The 16,958-nt window shown below is 38.6% G+C and overlaps 1 protein-coding gene across 2 annotated transcripts in view; it reads right to left on the minus strand.

The window, feature by feature from the left end:
• Positions 1-16,958, minus strand: part of NNT (nicotinamide nucleotide transhydrogenase) — a 93,645-nt gene that overhangs the window by 52,708 nt on the left and 23,979 nt on the right. For both annotated transcript variants that reach the window (XM_007095411.3, XM_042995132.1), the window contains exon 7: positions 11,662-11,849. In XM_007095411.3, the coding sequence (XP_007095473.2) occupies positions 11,662-11,849 (188 nt within the window). The remainder of the gene's footprint in view (positions 1-11,661; positions 11,850-16,958) is intronic.

The raw sequence follows: 16,958 nt of genomic DNA on the forward strand, positions 1-16,958 counted from the left end.
TTCTAAGATTTGATTAATCCTGGGGAAATAAATGAAAATACACACATTGGAATGACACAGAAAAAAGGTTAGAGCATTATTTTTAATTGGCAAAAACTGGAATTAAATGAAAAGCCCAACTTTTAGGGAACCATTAAATAAAATATGGTACATTCAAACAAGAAAATTCTATAAAACCATTAAAATATATTTACAAAAATTTCTTTTTTATTTTTTATATGTTTTTTATTTATTTTTGAGACGGAGAGAGACAGAGCATGAGCAGGGGAGGGGCAGAGAGAGTGGGAGACACAGAATCCGAAGCAGGCTCCAGGTTCTGAGCTGTCAGCACAGAGCCCGACATGGGGCTCAAACTCACGCAGTGTGAGATCATGACCTGAGCTGAAGTCGGATGCTTAACTGACTGAGCCACCCAGGCGCCCCATTTACAAAGATTTCTTAATGACTCATCATATTATATCAAGGGGAAAATTTATGATATAATATTATATGTAGAAAATGAGAAAGACACTGTATCCTGAGCTAACATGATAAAAATGCATGGAAAAAAGGATGAAAGGAAATGGTAAAATGTTACTAGTATTTTTCATTAAGTAGAGAGATGATGGATGATCTTTACTTTCTACTTTGTATTTTCTACTTCGTACTACATTTCCAAAAGTCACATACTATTTTTATAAAAAACAATAAAATAAAGTACTCCTGTGTAATCACAACCAGTTTCTTCTTTAAGTTGAAGACACAGGTTCAGAGTTGTACTAGAAAATTAAAAAAACTTAAAAATGCCATCAGACCAATCTATTTACTTACCAACTGAAAGGCTTCACTCAACGTTATGTGCCCTCCCTACAGCAAATGAAGCTATACAGTTAGGACAGCCTTTCAAAGAGTGCTTCTAAAACACTTACAAAGTGAGTCAGAGACTAAGGATGGATAACAAACAGGAAGATTTTTACAATATAAAACATAGAGAAGAATATACCCAATGTTTAATACAAATCCTACAAATATAAAGAGATGTCCCATATACCCCAGAGATAGTCTGGTATAGATTTTAGACACAAAAATAAAAGGCTAAGTGATCATATCAGATCTTTCAAGACATAACTGTAGAAGATGTCAGAAGAATTAATAGAAGAAGGCAGAGGCACCTGGGTGGCTCAGTCAGTTCAGCATCCCGACTCCCGATTTTGGTTCAGGTCGTGATCTCACAGTTAGAGGGTTCGAGTCCCTTATGAGGCTCTATGCTGACAGCAGGGAGCCTGCTTGGGATTCTTTCTTCCTCGCCCTCTAACCCTACCCCACTCTTGCTGTCTCTCGCTCTCTCAAAATAAATAAATAAACGTGAAAAAAAAAAAAAAAAGAAGGTGGCAGATAAGAGTTATGTTTGTTTTTGTTTTTGAGGCAAGCACAATTGGGCTTTCCCCTTTTGATTGCTCATTTCTTTTAATTTTATAATTTTATCTGCCAAAGAGGAGATATACAAATAAACTGAAATTTTTACACTTTCTCAAACCAATTTCCCCCAAAACAATACCAAAAATCAATATGACAGAAAAAATTAATGAGAGAATTTTTTTAAATGTATTTCCTAGCACAATGCAAAATGTGGATGAAGGATTTGGCATGATGTACAACCTCATGAAAAATTTCTTGGTGCCTTCTCGTTCTTGGACATTAAGTTCCCTGGGAAGATTCCTCGGTCCCCTCCCAGCTGGGAATCTATTTTCATACTGTAGCCAAAACAATGGTAGGACAAAATGCAATCCCAGTCATCATTCAAATACGCATCCATTTATCCACTCAAGTAATATTTAGTGCTTACCATGTGCAGACTGGATATGAAGGAAAATTTTCCTTACAGCTCTGAAGACTAATATTTTAGGACTGAAAGAGGCTATATTCAAAGGTCAGTAAACAGTTTTATTATCCAAAATAGCTGAGGTATTTAATAAAGCAGTCATCTAAAAATCTGTGTGGTTTCCCAATTGGTTGGCCATTATTTAGGGAGAGCAGGGATGGCATAGATGACTGTAAGGTATCCTTGAATCTCTGTGTACACCAAGAACTGACTATAGACTAAAAACATGCCTCACACGTGCACTGTTTCTAGATGTATGCATGTATGGCCACAGAATACACAGAATTCTTTCCATACTCCTGTATTTTCTCATTAAACAAATACTAAGATGAAGTTTTAAAAGTATTAAAGCTAGAAACTTCTAGAAAAAATTGCTCCTCTCTAAAAACAGCTTCAGGGGCATGTGGCTGGCTCAGTCACAAGATCATGAGTTCAAGCCCCACGTTGGGTGTCGAGATTATTTTAAAAAAAAGAAAAAGAAAAAAATAGCTTTAACAACTATGGCTATGTAGCAAAAGAATCATTGGCTTCTCTGTAGCACTAATTTCAAAAAAGAGTGATTTAGCTTAAACTAAATATCAATGGGTAAAGATTTATCAGAAAGTCTCACAATACATTATACTTCATTAAATGAATCAGAGCTAACCTAATCATCTGAAATCAATAAATTCTCAGATTCTACCTTACTGGGAAAAGAATTAAGCCCTCACAGACCACTTTAACCACACCAAAACAACAACAACAACAATAACAACAACAACAGCAAAACCCAAAAACAAAATGAAACAAAAAACCTTTAAGAGGAAACCACTAAAAATATTAAGAACAACAAGACACCAAAATGAAATGGGTTTACCACAAAATTTTGATTCCAAACAGCATTTAGCATTATTTACTGGGATTACTCCATAGCATGTAATCAGATGGGGAAATTTCTAACTTCCTGAACTTCTGGCCAGTGAGGTGTCAGATTAGACAGGCTCAAGAAAAACCTTCTGCTTTAACAAGATCATAGTATATTCAACAGTATAGTAGCAAAGAGATAAAAATACAAATAATAGGGGTGCCTGGGTGGCTCAGTCAGTTAAGCATCTGACTCTTGATTTTGGCTCAGGTCATAATCTCTGGGTTCTGAGTTCAAGCCCCACATCGGGCTCCATGCTGACAGTGTGGAGCCTGCTTGGGACTCTTTCTCTGCCCCTCCCCCGCTCGCACACAATTGCACACTCTTTCTCTCTCAAATAAGCTTTAAAAAAGAAAAAGAAAAAATACAAATTAAAGAATACATTTATCCAAACCAAAATAGATTTCTCCTGAATAAGTACTAAGAAAACAAGGAGAATTATTAATGGAATGCAATACTATCCAGACTCAGTGGAAAATACAGCATGTAAAGACATTGTGAACTACAGCATTTACATATAAAGAAATATCATTAGAAGACAACACAGTTTTGCACTGAGCATTGTTGTTTACCCAGCACCCATCTCCTCCTCTTGTCACTACTCTGATTTCCATTTTCTCCACACAGTCCATGAACTTCAGGAGAAATAACCTCAGACACCGCTCCAGATGCAGGCTGGCCTAAGGATAATCTCATCATATTATTAGTGACCAGTTTGGAAATCCAGATGTAAGCCAAGGGGCATCGCACTGTCCTGCCTCCACCAGCTGGTTCAGGAATGAGCACGAACCCCATTAAGGCCAATAAGAACAAGGAAAAGTTTACTAAAGGCTTCTGAAAAAGACATTTCCTTGCTCTTCAAGAGGGAGCCATCAGAACTGGCCTTCCTTCCAGATGTCGTGTCCTGCGGACTAGAGGCCCCACACCGCTGCTGCCTTCTTTCTACCACCTCAGAGCAGGGCAAGGTGACAGACTACAGGGAGCACAGCCAAAGTCCCCCTGATGTCAGCACACCTATCCACACTTACAAGGGGACTTTCTTCGGATACACAACCCAAGAAGTTTCCTTTCTTATTTAAAGCAGATTGTGTTGAAATTTCTGCTTCTGACAGCCAAAGGTATGCTAACTGATACACACGAAATTTTGGAATTTCAAAATCACAGATGGGGTTAAAGCAATGGTTTGTAAGCTATAAAGATGTTACAGATAAGGACAAAAAGTTTCTTATACATATATATATACACACACACACACACACACACACACACACAGGTAACTGATTATGTAATAGACAGGAAGTGGCAAGAAACTGCTGAATATTTGATCCACTGATCTATCATCTAATGGGTCTGTGATTTTTTAAATTTTTTTAAGTTTGTTTGTTTATTTTTGAGAGAGAGACAGAGACAGAGAGTGAGCGAGCACACAAGTTGGGGAAGGGCAGAGAGAGAGGGGAAGACACAGAATCTGAAGCGGGCTCCAGGCTCTGAGCTGTCAGCACAGAGTCTGATGCAGGGCTCAAACCCACGAACTGTGAGATCATGACCTCAGCTGAAATCAGACGCTTAACCAACTGAGCCACCTAGCTGCCCCTGGGTCTGTGATTTAGGCAGCCTCACGGTACAGACAGCAACATACTTATCCAACACCTTCATCTATGTTATCACTGGCGAGGCTATAGACAGCTATGTTCATGAAAAGAGATTCTGACCCCAGCAGAGTACTTTATTGGTGAATTCTGTCCATGGAACTAGAGACAAATTTTCTCTGCACAATTAATTATTTGTATAAGGAACTAGAGAGAAACTCAGGCCAGCAAAACCTTGGCTTTTACAAACTGAATACCATGAGATATTTCTAAATGTAATACTTACGAAATAGATTAGTCAACAGCATATTTTAGCCAATTGGACAAATCCCTAAAGATCTGTTTGAAGAAAAAAAACCTGAAAACAAGTTTTTACCTAATAATTAAAGAACACATTTATAAAAATTTTTAAGGATCATCTTAATCATTTACCTCTCATAGCTATAAATTTGTATAAATAAAAATCATAATTAGTCAAGATGTTACCATGTTTCCATAAATGATGGGAATTCTGAAAACACTAAAACAGTCTACCAAAGTTAAATGGTAGCACAAACAGGAAATGTATAATGTTTTTATATAAATTATAACATTCTTTGTGTTCTCTCCAATGCATGTTTAGCATTTTGCTACCAAAATGCCTTAAAATAAAAAAATGAATATTTACTACACAATCTGATTTAACTAGTTTTATAAAATAATTAAAAGATTCTTTTTAAAAATAGAAACCTTTTTTTACCATGTTATTTATTTCCCATGTTATTCAACTTAGGCCAGAATGAGATTAATTGACAAAACAGCCTTACTGAAATGCATATCTTCAGAAAATTCAGTTTTTCAGGGACTGCCTTAGACATTCCATGTAATCCTTGAGAATGTCTAGACCTTCTGTTCACAAAGTCAGTAAGTTTTCAGTCCTGAGTACCATGTGCAGGACCAGACATCACCCGTGGCAGGAAAGAGAATGATGCTAATGCTCTCTCTAGGCCAAGCCCTAATCCCTACACTGGATTTTTTTCTTCATCTATTCAATGAATCAGCTCTGGGAGATAAAAATGTTTACCTCCTTTTCACAGATGAGGAATCTGAAGTTCAGAGAGACACATCAGCTCTTAAGCAGAGGAACTGGAATTTGAATCTACTTTATCTGGCTCTAAATCCAAGATCTGATCCCCAGTGAATACATTAAACATAAGCAGATAAAATTACAAAGCAAGAAAAAGGAAAAAGCTATTAGCTGTTCACCAAAATCCATGTTTGTTATGAGCTGAACTATGTCCACAGAAAATTCATACGTTGCAGCCCTAACCCCTACTACCTTAAAATATCACGATACTGGGAAATTGGTGAATTCTTTAACCACCTTTAAAGAAAGGTGATTAAGTCAAAATGAGGCCCTAATTCAATCTGACTGACATCCTTAAAATATGAAGAAATGTGGATTAAAAAAAAGAGAGACACCAAGACCACGTGAGCACGCAGCAAGAAGAAGACCATCTACATAGAAGACAAAGAAATCTACATAGAAGACCATATACAAGCCAGAGAGAGAGGCCTCAGAAGAAACCAAACCTGCCTACACCTTGGCCTGGGACCTCCAGCCTCCAGAGCTGTGAGAAAAGAAATTTCAGTTGTTTAAGCTGGGATTTTGTTACGGCAGCCTTAGCAAACTAATGCAATGTTCTATTATTCCTGGGCACACAGCTAGGAAACAATTCCCAGCTTCCTTCACAGTTAGGGTTGGCCATGTGACTAAGTCTTAGCCAAAGAAATGTGACGAGTGGTATGTGCCATTCGTAGGCATCCTATGTGCATTCCTCTATGTCCCTTTCCCTCTGGCTGGCTGGAGGAGACACGGTGTCCGCAGTGATCTTCAGAGCCTCATCATGATGATGGCGACACTGTCATACCTGAATCCCCAGATGACCACGTGAAGGAGAGATGCCCACCAACATGTCAACCACCCGTTACTGCTAACTGAGCAAGAAGTAAATTTCTATCACATCCAGGCTTTTGTGCTGATTTGTTATAGCAGCCAGACCACCCTAACTGACGCTGAGACACAAGAAAGTATAGGGAACGTGGAAAGAAGGAAATACAGAAACACATGTGGTGGGCAGTACTAGCTGTTAGCAGTAACTCCATGGGGTGTTGCTTCCCCAGGGATGGCCTCAGCTTCCCAATCCTTTTCAACTCAGGGACTGCCAGGGAGGGAAACACAACTTCCAATCTTGCAACATATGTTTGGAGAAATAATAGACCAAACCAGAATATAATTCTGTGCCATAAATTTTCCTAACAAACATTTGTTAAATTCGGCCCAATAACTCACTAAGCGTGCTCAAACACACTCTAAGAAGTCATGACTGATAAATGGTAATGGGACACTCCCCAGTCTTGGCATCTTCCTCTTGATGACAAGTTGCCCTGTCCGTGTTGAAAGCTACCAAGAGGTGTGTAGACAGCCTGTGGTTACCAATCTTTGATGTTGCAACACTTAAGTGTTTCTCTCTGTCCTTCAAAATTCTGAAAACAAATGAAACTTTGTAGAAGTAATATTAGAAATTCCATACAGTCATACAATACATTTGAGGGAGGGGAGGGTGACAGATGAATCAGGTTAGTCAGTAAACAAAACAATAAATAATTCAGAAAAAGTGAGAAATGGCTGATCTATATGAGCTTTGTCCTGTCAGATCATCATGCTTACAGAGAAGGAAAAGAACAACCTGAACACTAAACCTTTACTTTAGGCAAAAACGTTGTAGAGTTGTCAAAGCCGTGTTGTCTTTGTGGAATTTCACAAATGGCAAATATTATCACCATATCAGTTATTCTCCTGGCTGAAAGAACAAGTGTGAACATTACTGTGAAAAATTATTTTTTTGTACTATATTTCTGCTCTTTATGAAAGACAGATTTCAAAAAGACAAAAGTAATGTCAGATAAAGAACCAATGTTGATTTTCCAAGGAGACCGCAAAATTTCTCCGGTTTGGTGTGATATGCGTAAGGCCTTTATTTCGGGGAAAACAACCCCCCGCCGCCCTGCCAATTCTCTAGAGTCACGTAAAATTATCACAAGTATCCTTTGAGGGGTATATTCTACAGACCCTATCTAGTGTAGATAAAAAGTATTGTTACCATAATCTGGATTGTGCCTAAAAAGAGGTCCAAGTATATATGGACTGAGATATTATAATTTATAATCAAGCAACGACTATCTTCCCTCCTGGCTGGTAGATACTTTCTAACTCCAGGACAGACCTTCTACTACTTCCTAAGTCTATCTCCTAAGAGGAGCTAACCACCTTAAATTGCAAACCTGGCAAGTGTCCTAGTTTTGACAGTTTAAGAAAGCTAGGTTCCCAGTCTTAGGTTAGCCTCTGCATTATTCCCATCCAAAAATGAGCCAACAGAATGCTGTCTCTCTCATTCCTTGGATAGCACTGGAAAAATAAGAGACTGTACCAACGGAGACCTAAGGAAGGCATCCAGGAACATTAGCTCAACAACTTTTGCTGAACCCCTGCTGTACACAGGGCCCTGGGGTAAGCACCCACCATGACAGATCTTAAGAAGCCCAACATATGCTGCATGGGTCACTAGGGGCAATGAGACTGGGAACTATGGGGAATCCATGGCACAGGCAGAGAGCGCTGTGGGTGCAGAAAGAACAGTGTTTACGGATGAGTAGAAGAGAGCAGGAACCGAGGAGGAAGCGGTAACTGGAGTAAGCAGGATTTCAAAAGGCAGGGAAAGGCAGCGATAGCATTCCAAAGAGAAGGAACAATATGCGCAAAGGTCTGAAAGTCCTTGGCCTATTTGAAAAGAAAATAGCAGCCAGCATGACTGAAATTAGGCCCAGAGAGTAAGAAATTAGTTTAACATGAGGCCCAAAGGTGAAATGAGACTAGAAATTAAAAGGCAACAGATACCTCACCAAGGAGCATGAACTTGAAGGCATGGTGGGTGGGGCTCGTAAGCCAATCCTGATCACTCCAGGTGCCTTGTCCAGTGATGGTGAGAACCCCAGTGGTCCAAGTCACTGCCATCATTACTGAACAAAAAACCCAGGCTTTCCAGTAGCTATGGTTCAATTACAAAATAAGGGCAAGACCTAAGGAGGGGGTAAAGAGGAGAGCAGGAAAGGTGGAGGAGCTTACGAGGTTATAATTTTTTAGTGAGACAGTCATCAGGAAGGTTTTATATGGAGAAGGTTGTTTCTGTCAGAGGAGATTTAGCATGGGCACCACAGAACTCCTCATTCTTACACTGGGATTTAGGTGAAATATGCCTGACAGAGAGGTAGTGCTAAACCATACGATTCCTCCTCACCCCACACCACCCCTCCCTAACTTACCCATCACATTTTCAACCTGATTCAGTCTGTTCCTGATGAAATATTCCAAGTCTATGGAAAGTCTAAAAGGGTGCCAGAACAATAAAGATGCTGAAAAATCTCTTTGGTTGCAAAAAGTTTAACAGAAAAGATTGTGAGCACAGCCTGAACATGACCAAAGGTGGGGCTGCCTTCCTCTTTAACAATAGCCCCAAAGGGCAAAGAGCTGGACAGGAAAGCTGAGAGCTTTCCCTTGTGTGCACAGCACCACAAAATGGGACTGTCAACTCTATCCTGAAGCGACCTGTGTTAAATGACACTCCAGCCTTTAACCCTTCACCCAACCCAATCTAGGGAGTCCAGATGATGGCACGAGGCAGCAAAATAATTAGTGAGCTACAGAAATATTTCGTTCCACATCCAATCAACATAAGTATACCATTATTTTTGTTTCAAGCCCCTGGACTTGGAGGAATGAAAATTTACCAACTCTGTGAGGTTGCTACCTGAAGCTAGCTACCTGCCCAGGTGCCCCTCTCGGCATTCTTATCCATGTCAGGTCTTCAGGGCAGCCTCCAAGGCACCTGGATCCTAGCAAGCAATCTCAGCTTGAAGGACTTTTGACATTTGACTTAATCTCCTCTGGACCCACTCAAGGAAAACCTGAGAACAACTTCTGTTCCAAGGGTCTTTCAAGAGCTCAACACACCATCAGGTGACCTATGCAAAGGCTCAGGACATAAACCAGTAAACGTTTAACGCCAAGGATGGTTTTTCAAAGGGTGTTATGCCTTTATAGAATCTTTTCCTCTTTTTGTTTTAATGCTCATGCTTTATGCTTTCAGGTCTCAGTTCCCCAAGCAATATGAAAAACCTTTAGAAAGATCTTCTTCCTTATAATACTAACTTTCTTTCTTTCTTTCTTTCTTTCTTTCTTTCTTTCTTTCTTTCTTTCTTTCTTTTTTTTCAAATAAAACAAAAAAAAAAAAGGGTAACAGAAAGACCAGCCCTCTGAGTACCGGCTCTGGGTCAGTCCACTGGTCAAGGACTTTGTCTAACTTAAATGTGCTCCAAGCAGATCACAGCTTCAGAAAAGACGGAAAACAGTAAAGCTTCAGTGGAACAGATTAACAAAACATTTTTAACAAATCTTCTTTAAGACTATTTGACCTTTTACCAAAATACACTATTAGGAAATTATTAAAATATATATATATATATATATATATATATATATATATATTATCAGGGAAGGGTAGACCCTAAAAGTCAGTTATGTGTTTTACATAAGAAGTCTTGAGTTGTATCGCTTACTTTGGGCTTTATAATCAATAATAATTCTATATACTATGCCCAAAGTATCCCGTGTCCAATGAGAGTATGACTTGACTAAAACTAGCTTCATGTCCGCATCATTTACTCCATGAGGAAATGTTTTAGCACCCTCTACTGGCCACTTATATCTAGTCAGCTCATAACCACTCTCCACCATGGAGCTAACTTCCAAAGGTCAGATGGTAGCTACAGTAAAGGCCACCCCATCCCTCCCTCAAAGCCACCCATGCAACAGCTGGGCCAGAGGCCACTGCCACAATAGGAAAGAACGAAATCCTTCAATGCCCTCCTGCCACTGCTTGTTCATGAGTCCTATCATAGCTGGCCGATTTCAAAATATCACCCTGAGCCCCTGGCTTGCCTGACTGATCTGCATTCCGCCTCCAGTGACCGACCGATTCTTCTATGGGCTGAGCCATGTCACGAGCCTGTCCAGTCTGCTTCATGTAGCCAGCTCTGGTGGGAAGCTGGTTGTCTTGAGAGCCCAGCTTACCTATCTGGTATCACTCAGGTAAACAGGACAGAAAGAAGAGCTTGAGGGACATATTTTCCCCCACAAGCTCATAGATATGATGTCAATCAACTTCCCGCCCTTGCTTGTATATTATTCACACTGGGGGTTTGGGGGAAGATGACAGAAGAGAATTTCTCCTCTCCCAAGGTCTCATGACAAAGCAACTTCTAATGTTCCACAGTCCCCCAGAGAAAGCAAGTCTCCTTTAGTAAGATCTGACACAAGTAACCATTAGCCCTGTAAACTCTCATTATCTGGCCCACTTCCTTTCAGAAAGGAAAATATTAGAGTCGGCCTGGTATTCATCATTCAATAACAGAAGAAAAGGAAGAAAAAAGGTGGAATGTTTTTCACTCCCAAATCTTGCTAGGTCAAGTTACTCTTTACTGATTAATAAGAGCTTACTGATTTGGCATCAATCATCTACTGAATGAAGAATATTCTTTAGAAGAGGATGTGGCAAAGGACTGAAAAGTAATTCCTGCCATCAAAAAGCTTACAATTTGGTTGCAAAGACCAAACGTGCCAAAGGAAATAATTAAAAAGTGATAAAGTGCCATATCCTTTAGTAAAAAATATATACCGGAAATTCAACACACACACACACACACACACACACACACACACACACACGCAAAGTCCCTTTCTCTCTCATGCATGGGAAAATGGCTAAAATATTAATAACAGCCATCTCTGGTGGAATTTTAGGTCTGTACTTTTGTTCTTCATATTTTTCAGTCTTGTTTGAATGTCCTACAATAAGAACATTGTATCTTAACAAAGAGAACAGAAATAAATTAAGAACCAATTTATCAAAGGTGTAAACAGGAAATTGCTTACAAATAGAATTCTGTACACAGAATATGACCTATGAACACAGCTAGATAAAAATACATGGGAAAAAAAGACTGAACAAAAACATATCGCATTATTAACGATCATTTTTCTCTACAGGCTACAGTGATTTTGGTCTTTTCTGCTTTTCATATGCTTTCTCAATTCCTAGAAAGTAAATTAATCTTTACTTAAAGCAATTCACATGTTGAACAACTCTCACCCTCATTTTAAAATATCATCAGTGAAAGTGCTTTTGATGACCCCGGGCTTAATGACACACCTGGAATAAGGGCTGTGCTGATGAGGATATCCACCTCCTTGCACTGTTGAGCAAAGAGCTTCATTTCAGCTTCGATGAACTCTTTGGACATCTCTTTCGCATATCCTCCTTGTCCTTCACCAGATTCCTTCAAGTCTACCTCCAAGGGCTCAGCACCAAGAGACTTGAACTGCTCCAAAGCTGCAGCTCTGGTGATTATTGAAGGGAAAGCAGGGGTTATCTCAGGCCCTTAATGCAGATATCGAGATCATTATTTACATACATATTTGGGGGGTTGGGTTTTTTTTTAAGTTTTTATTCAAATTCCTGTTAGCTAACATAACAGTGTAATATCAGCTACAGGTGTACAATACAGTGATCCAACATTTCCATAGAACACCCTGTGCTCATCACAAAAGGTGCACTTCCTCATCCCCATTACCTGTTTCACCCATCCCCCTGCCACCTACCTTCCCTCTGGTAGCCATCAGTTTGTTCTCTATAGTTAACAGTTTGTTTCTTGGTTTACCCCTCCTTCTCTCTCTTTTTCCTTTGCTTGTTCCTTAAATTCTACATATGAGTGAAATCATATGGTATTTGTCTTTCTTTGACTTATTTCACTTAGCTTAATACAGCTCTATCCATATTGTTGCAAATGGCAAGATTTCATTCTTTTTATGGCTGAATAATATTCCATTGTACACATATACCACATCTTCTTTATCCATTCATTAGTCAAAGGGCACTGGGCTATTTCCATAATTTAGCTATTGTAAATAATGCTGCTATAAACATCAGGTGCATGTATCCCTTTAAATTAGTGTTTTTATATTCTCTGGGTAAATACCTAGTAGTGCAATTGCTGGATCGTAGGGTACTTCTATTTTTAACTTTTTGAGGAACCGCCATACTGTTTTCCAGAGTGGCTGCGCTAGTTTGCATTCCCACCAACAGTGCAAGAAGGTTCCTTTTTCTTCACATCCTCACCAACACCTGTTGTTTCTTGTGTTACTGATTTTAGCCATTCTGACAGGTGTCAGGTGGTATCTCACCGTAGTTTTGATTTGTATTTCCCTGATGATCACTGCTGTTGAGCCTCTTTTTGTGTGTCTGTTGGCCATCTGGATGTCTTCTTTGGAAAAATGTCTGTTCATGTCTTCTGCCCAATTTTTAATTGGATTATTTATTTTTTGGGTGTTGAGTTTTAAGAAGAATGAACTATCTTCAAAACTGGAGATTTTCTTTTGATATCTTTGACTGGACTATTTCAATTATCTCCAGAAGTGCATACCACTTCTGTAACTTTTTTTTTCTGGAAAAATAAAAATTATAGGGAATTCCAACTTCTACTTAGTTCAGTTGCAAAAGGAATTTCACTACTGATAACTCCAATAATCAATTATGTTTCTTGGGCCTCCATTGTCAATGATGACATGAGCTCTGACCTACGTTAAGATATGACTTCATTCCAATCACTCAGGTTGAGATTTTCATTTGTAAATGTTCTGACTTATGGGGACTTCTCTCATATAATGGACTCTTAGAAATATTTTAATAAAGTGATTTTTGTTCCTAGTCCTCATTAAATTGTGTTTGAAAAAAGCAACCTATAAATAGTGTATGTTAAAATGTGAACAGCCAACACATTCAAACTATATAAAAATACATTCAGTTTAAAAAAATAAACTCTAGCCATGCACCGTGTACTAGTTGGAAAACCAGAGCCAACAAAGATCTCAGTTCTGTGGTGGAAAGTGTGTTTAACTTACCAACCCCTATCCCACGATAGTGAATCCCAAACCCCACTAATGACATCGACCCCTTCCCAGACCCACTGAATTACAATCTCCAGGGGAGAGGCCAGAAGCTTTATTTTTAGCAAGAGCTGCAGGTAATTCTGGCCATCAGGGAAGTTTGGGAAACCGTGGCCTGAGGCCATCAGTCCCAAGCAACAGTCATGGTCAGAGAGAGGACACAAAGGGTAGGACATGATTCAGCAAGAGGTTCTCACCCTTTCTGTTGGCTTGAACAAGGAAGCTTGTAGTCCTGATTGCCCAGGAAGGCCAACTTGTGACACAGGGAAATTAGCCAAAGCTGAGGACAGCCGAGAGGACAGAAAGAACCCGGTCCTGGACGGCACCAATGAACTGCTGACTCGAATGTGAAAAGGGACTCCTTCCCATGGATTTTCATTTAAAAGAGCTAATACATTTATTTAGAGTTTAAGCCAGTCTGAATTGGTGTTTTCTATTCCTTACAGCCAAAAGGATACTGCTGTTTACAAAGTTTGAGAAATGTTTACTAGTTTTAATGAAATAAGATGAATTTAAAATGACCTATATGTATGTGTGAGTGATCACAATTTCATTCAAAGGGTATCTGCATAAATATCTATAAGAAATGTACCAAAAAAATCATTAGCAATTGGATCTAGCTGGTAGAATTATAAAGGTATTTTCATTTTCTGATGTTTCTCTGTATTTTTCAATAATGGACATGTATAAATAATCAGAAACATAAATGCTATGTTAGAATCTCTGCCCTCAAAATAATTATCACTTAAAACTATTATAACGTATCAAAATGTAAGTAAGATGTGAATATTTTTGACCCCAAAATTTCATTTCTAGGAATTTATCCTAAGGAAATAATGAACTATCTCCAAATACATATGTTCTTACATAGACATATACACAGTATTGTTTATATACAGTGAAAATGTCCATTATAGAAGACTAATTAAAGAAGTCACTCTACTTCCACACAGTGGAATCCTATACAGCCATTAAATATGTTTGTAGGTAAGTCGAGATCTTCACAATCAACTGCTAAGTAAAAACAAAGCCAGTTAAAATAGTACTGTTAGTAAAATTACATTTTTAGTTAATGTGTAGAAAAGACAATATATACTGTTCACAGTTCTTTCCAGGGAATAGGCTATTTTATTTTCACTTTTTGTACTTTTTAATGTTTTTTTTGAATTGGGGGAATAAGCATGTATTAGTTTTATAAGAAAGGAAACTGAATGTTATAAAATTGATATGTCTATAGTATGTAAAATAGGGCTAATCATCCCCACATCATAGGTTTTTTTGTTGTTATTTTTGAGAAAGAAAGAGAGCACAAGCAGTGGAGGGGCAGAGGGAGAGAGAGAATCTTAAGCAGTCTCCACGCCCAGTGCAGAGCCAGAAGCAGGGCTTGGTCTCACAACCTTGAGATCATGACCTGAGCCAAAAACAAGAGTCAGACACTTAACTAACTGAGCCACCCAGGTGCCCTAAGTGTTTGTAAAGAACAAATAAAACAAAGCAGATAGCACAATGCCTGGAAGAGAGTAAACATTAGTACAGGTGTCTGAAAACTATAGCTCCTGACTTGCCAATTGTTTTTGTAAATAAAGCTTTATTGGAACACACACATACACAAAAAGAAAAATAAAGTAAAGCTATTATATTTCTAAACTTTGCGACACAGGCATTAGGTAGGATGCTCACTATTGTTACCAGGGGAATCTCTTAGCTATTGTTTGAAAAAATTTAAAAATCACACTCCTTTAGGGGCGCCTGGGTGGCTCAGTTGGTTAAGCATCCGACTTCAGCTCAGGTCATGATCTCACGGTCTGTGAGCTCGAGCCCCGCGTCGGGCTCTGTGCTGACAGCTCGGAGTCTGGAGCCTGCTTCGGATTCTGTGTCTCCCTCTCTCTGACCCTCCCCCATTCATGCTCTGTCTCAAAAATAAATAAACATTCAAAAAAAAAAAAATCACACTCCTTTAATATTGATGAGCAATGAGTTGTCCTTAAGTTTTTAGGATGTTTATCTGAAAATATATACTGTTCAGTCTTCCAACAAGAATTTATAATCAAGTGTGTTTTCTAATGTGTTTGGATTTCATATTTATGATACCAACCCCTAGTCTCAAAATAGTGATTGAGGTATGTATAATCCTTAGAAAAGGATTATATAGTTCAGCCACATCTTTCTTCATTGTGTACTTGAGCTATCCTAGTAAATGGTAAATAAAAATGGAGTTAAGCAACAGCCATCCTCTAGCTATCAGATCTGTACACTATCTAAACCAATGACATCAAAATACACAATAAATTCTCAGCAGCTGACCCAACACCAAGTTTCAAATCATCTCTAAGTCAAATATGCACATTTCCACATTAATGCTACTGTCGCTACACTGAAAACTTGCACAACCTCCTCTCTCCAGGAGGAGTGTCTTCAAAAACTTCACATCAACAAACATTAAAAATTAAAAGCACAAATAACATGCTTAACACTGGCTATCCTTGGCATGCATCCTCGTTATTGCAGAAAAGCCTTTTCTCATTTCAGCAGGACAGCTTTTTATCAGTATATCACTTCTCTAAACTCCACGTAAGCCCTGTAAATCATATTCTATGGAACATTCCTTACTCCAGAAAGTCACATTCTTTCCAACTCTGAATGGCTGCACATTTTTTTGATCATTCTATATTCAAGATTAGCAGCAGTATTATTCCTCTACTGATCTCAGCTGATAATGAAAAACTATGCATTTTAACCTTGAAATAGTATTCATACATAAAAATAACAGCAATTCTCAATAAGCATTTAATAAAATCCAGCATCTAATATCTTCTGAAATGAAGAACAATTTTAATCAAACTTTTCTTTAAAGAATTCTAGAAAATGTTGGTATGTCTGCTTTAAAGTATTATGCAATGAACATAATTGAGTATTTTCTCCTAGGGGCTCCACTATTGCCCAATCAGCTTTATTTGCTTCCATCAAAATGCAGAGCATACCTCTCCCCCGCCCTCTGCCCCCCAGTCTGTTTTCCAAAATACCTCCTATGCTGACTTTTTTTTTTTTAAGGAAACCCAATGCCCAACATGGGGCTCAAACTCATGACCCCAAGATCAAGAGTCACATGCTCTAGTGACTGAGCCAGCCAGGTGTCCCCAAAATATCTCCTATACCACTCTCCTCTAACTCACAGACATCTTGGTTCATGTCCTCCCTGACTTGTAAATGCAATCTGCAGAGCAACAGATTACAAACTCAGGATGGGAATAATTCTGGTCCCACTGTTAATCCACATAAAGAAAACTGAATATGAGTTGTTTGTTTTCAATTCTTCTGCTTTTTAAATTATGTCTGCTGTATGGAGTCTGGGTCCTTAGATATTTTTTCCCACTAGATAATATTTTTCTACTTTGAGTTAACTTGGAAGAAGTAGAAACATTTTGAAATGTCAAGAGCTTGTAAAGCAGTTTTCAATGTGAAACTTCCATTATAAACTCCAAAGACAGCATAATATCCACCTGA

Source organism: Panthera tigris, chromosome A1 (genome assembly GCF_018350195.1).
Source record: "Panthera tigris isolate Pti1 chromosome A1, P.tigris_Pti1_mat1.1, whole genome shotgun sequence".
NCBI lineage: Eukaryota > Metazoa > Chordata > Mammalia > Carnivora > Felidae > Panthera > Panthera tigris.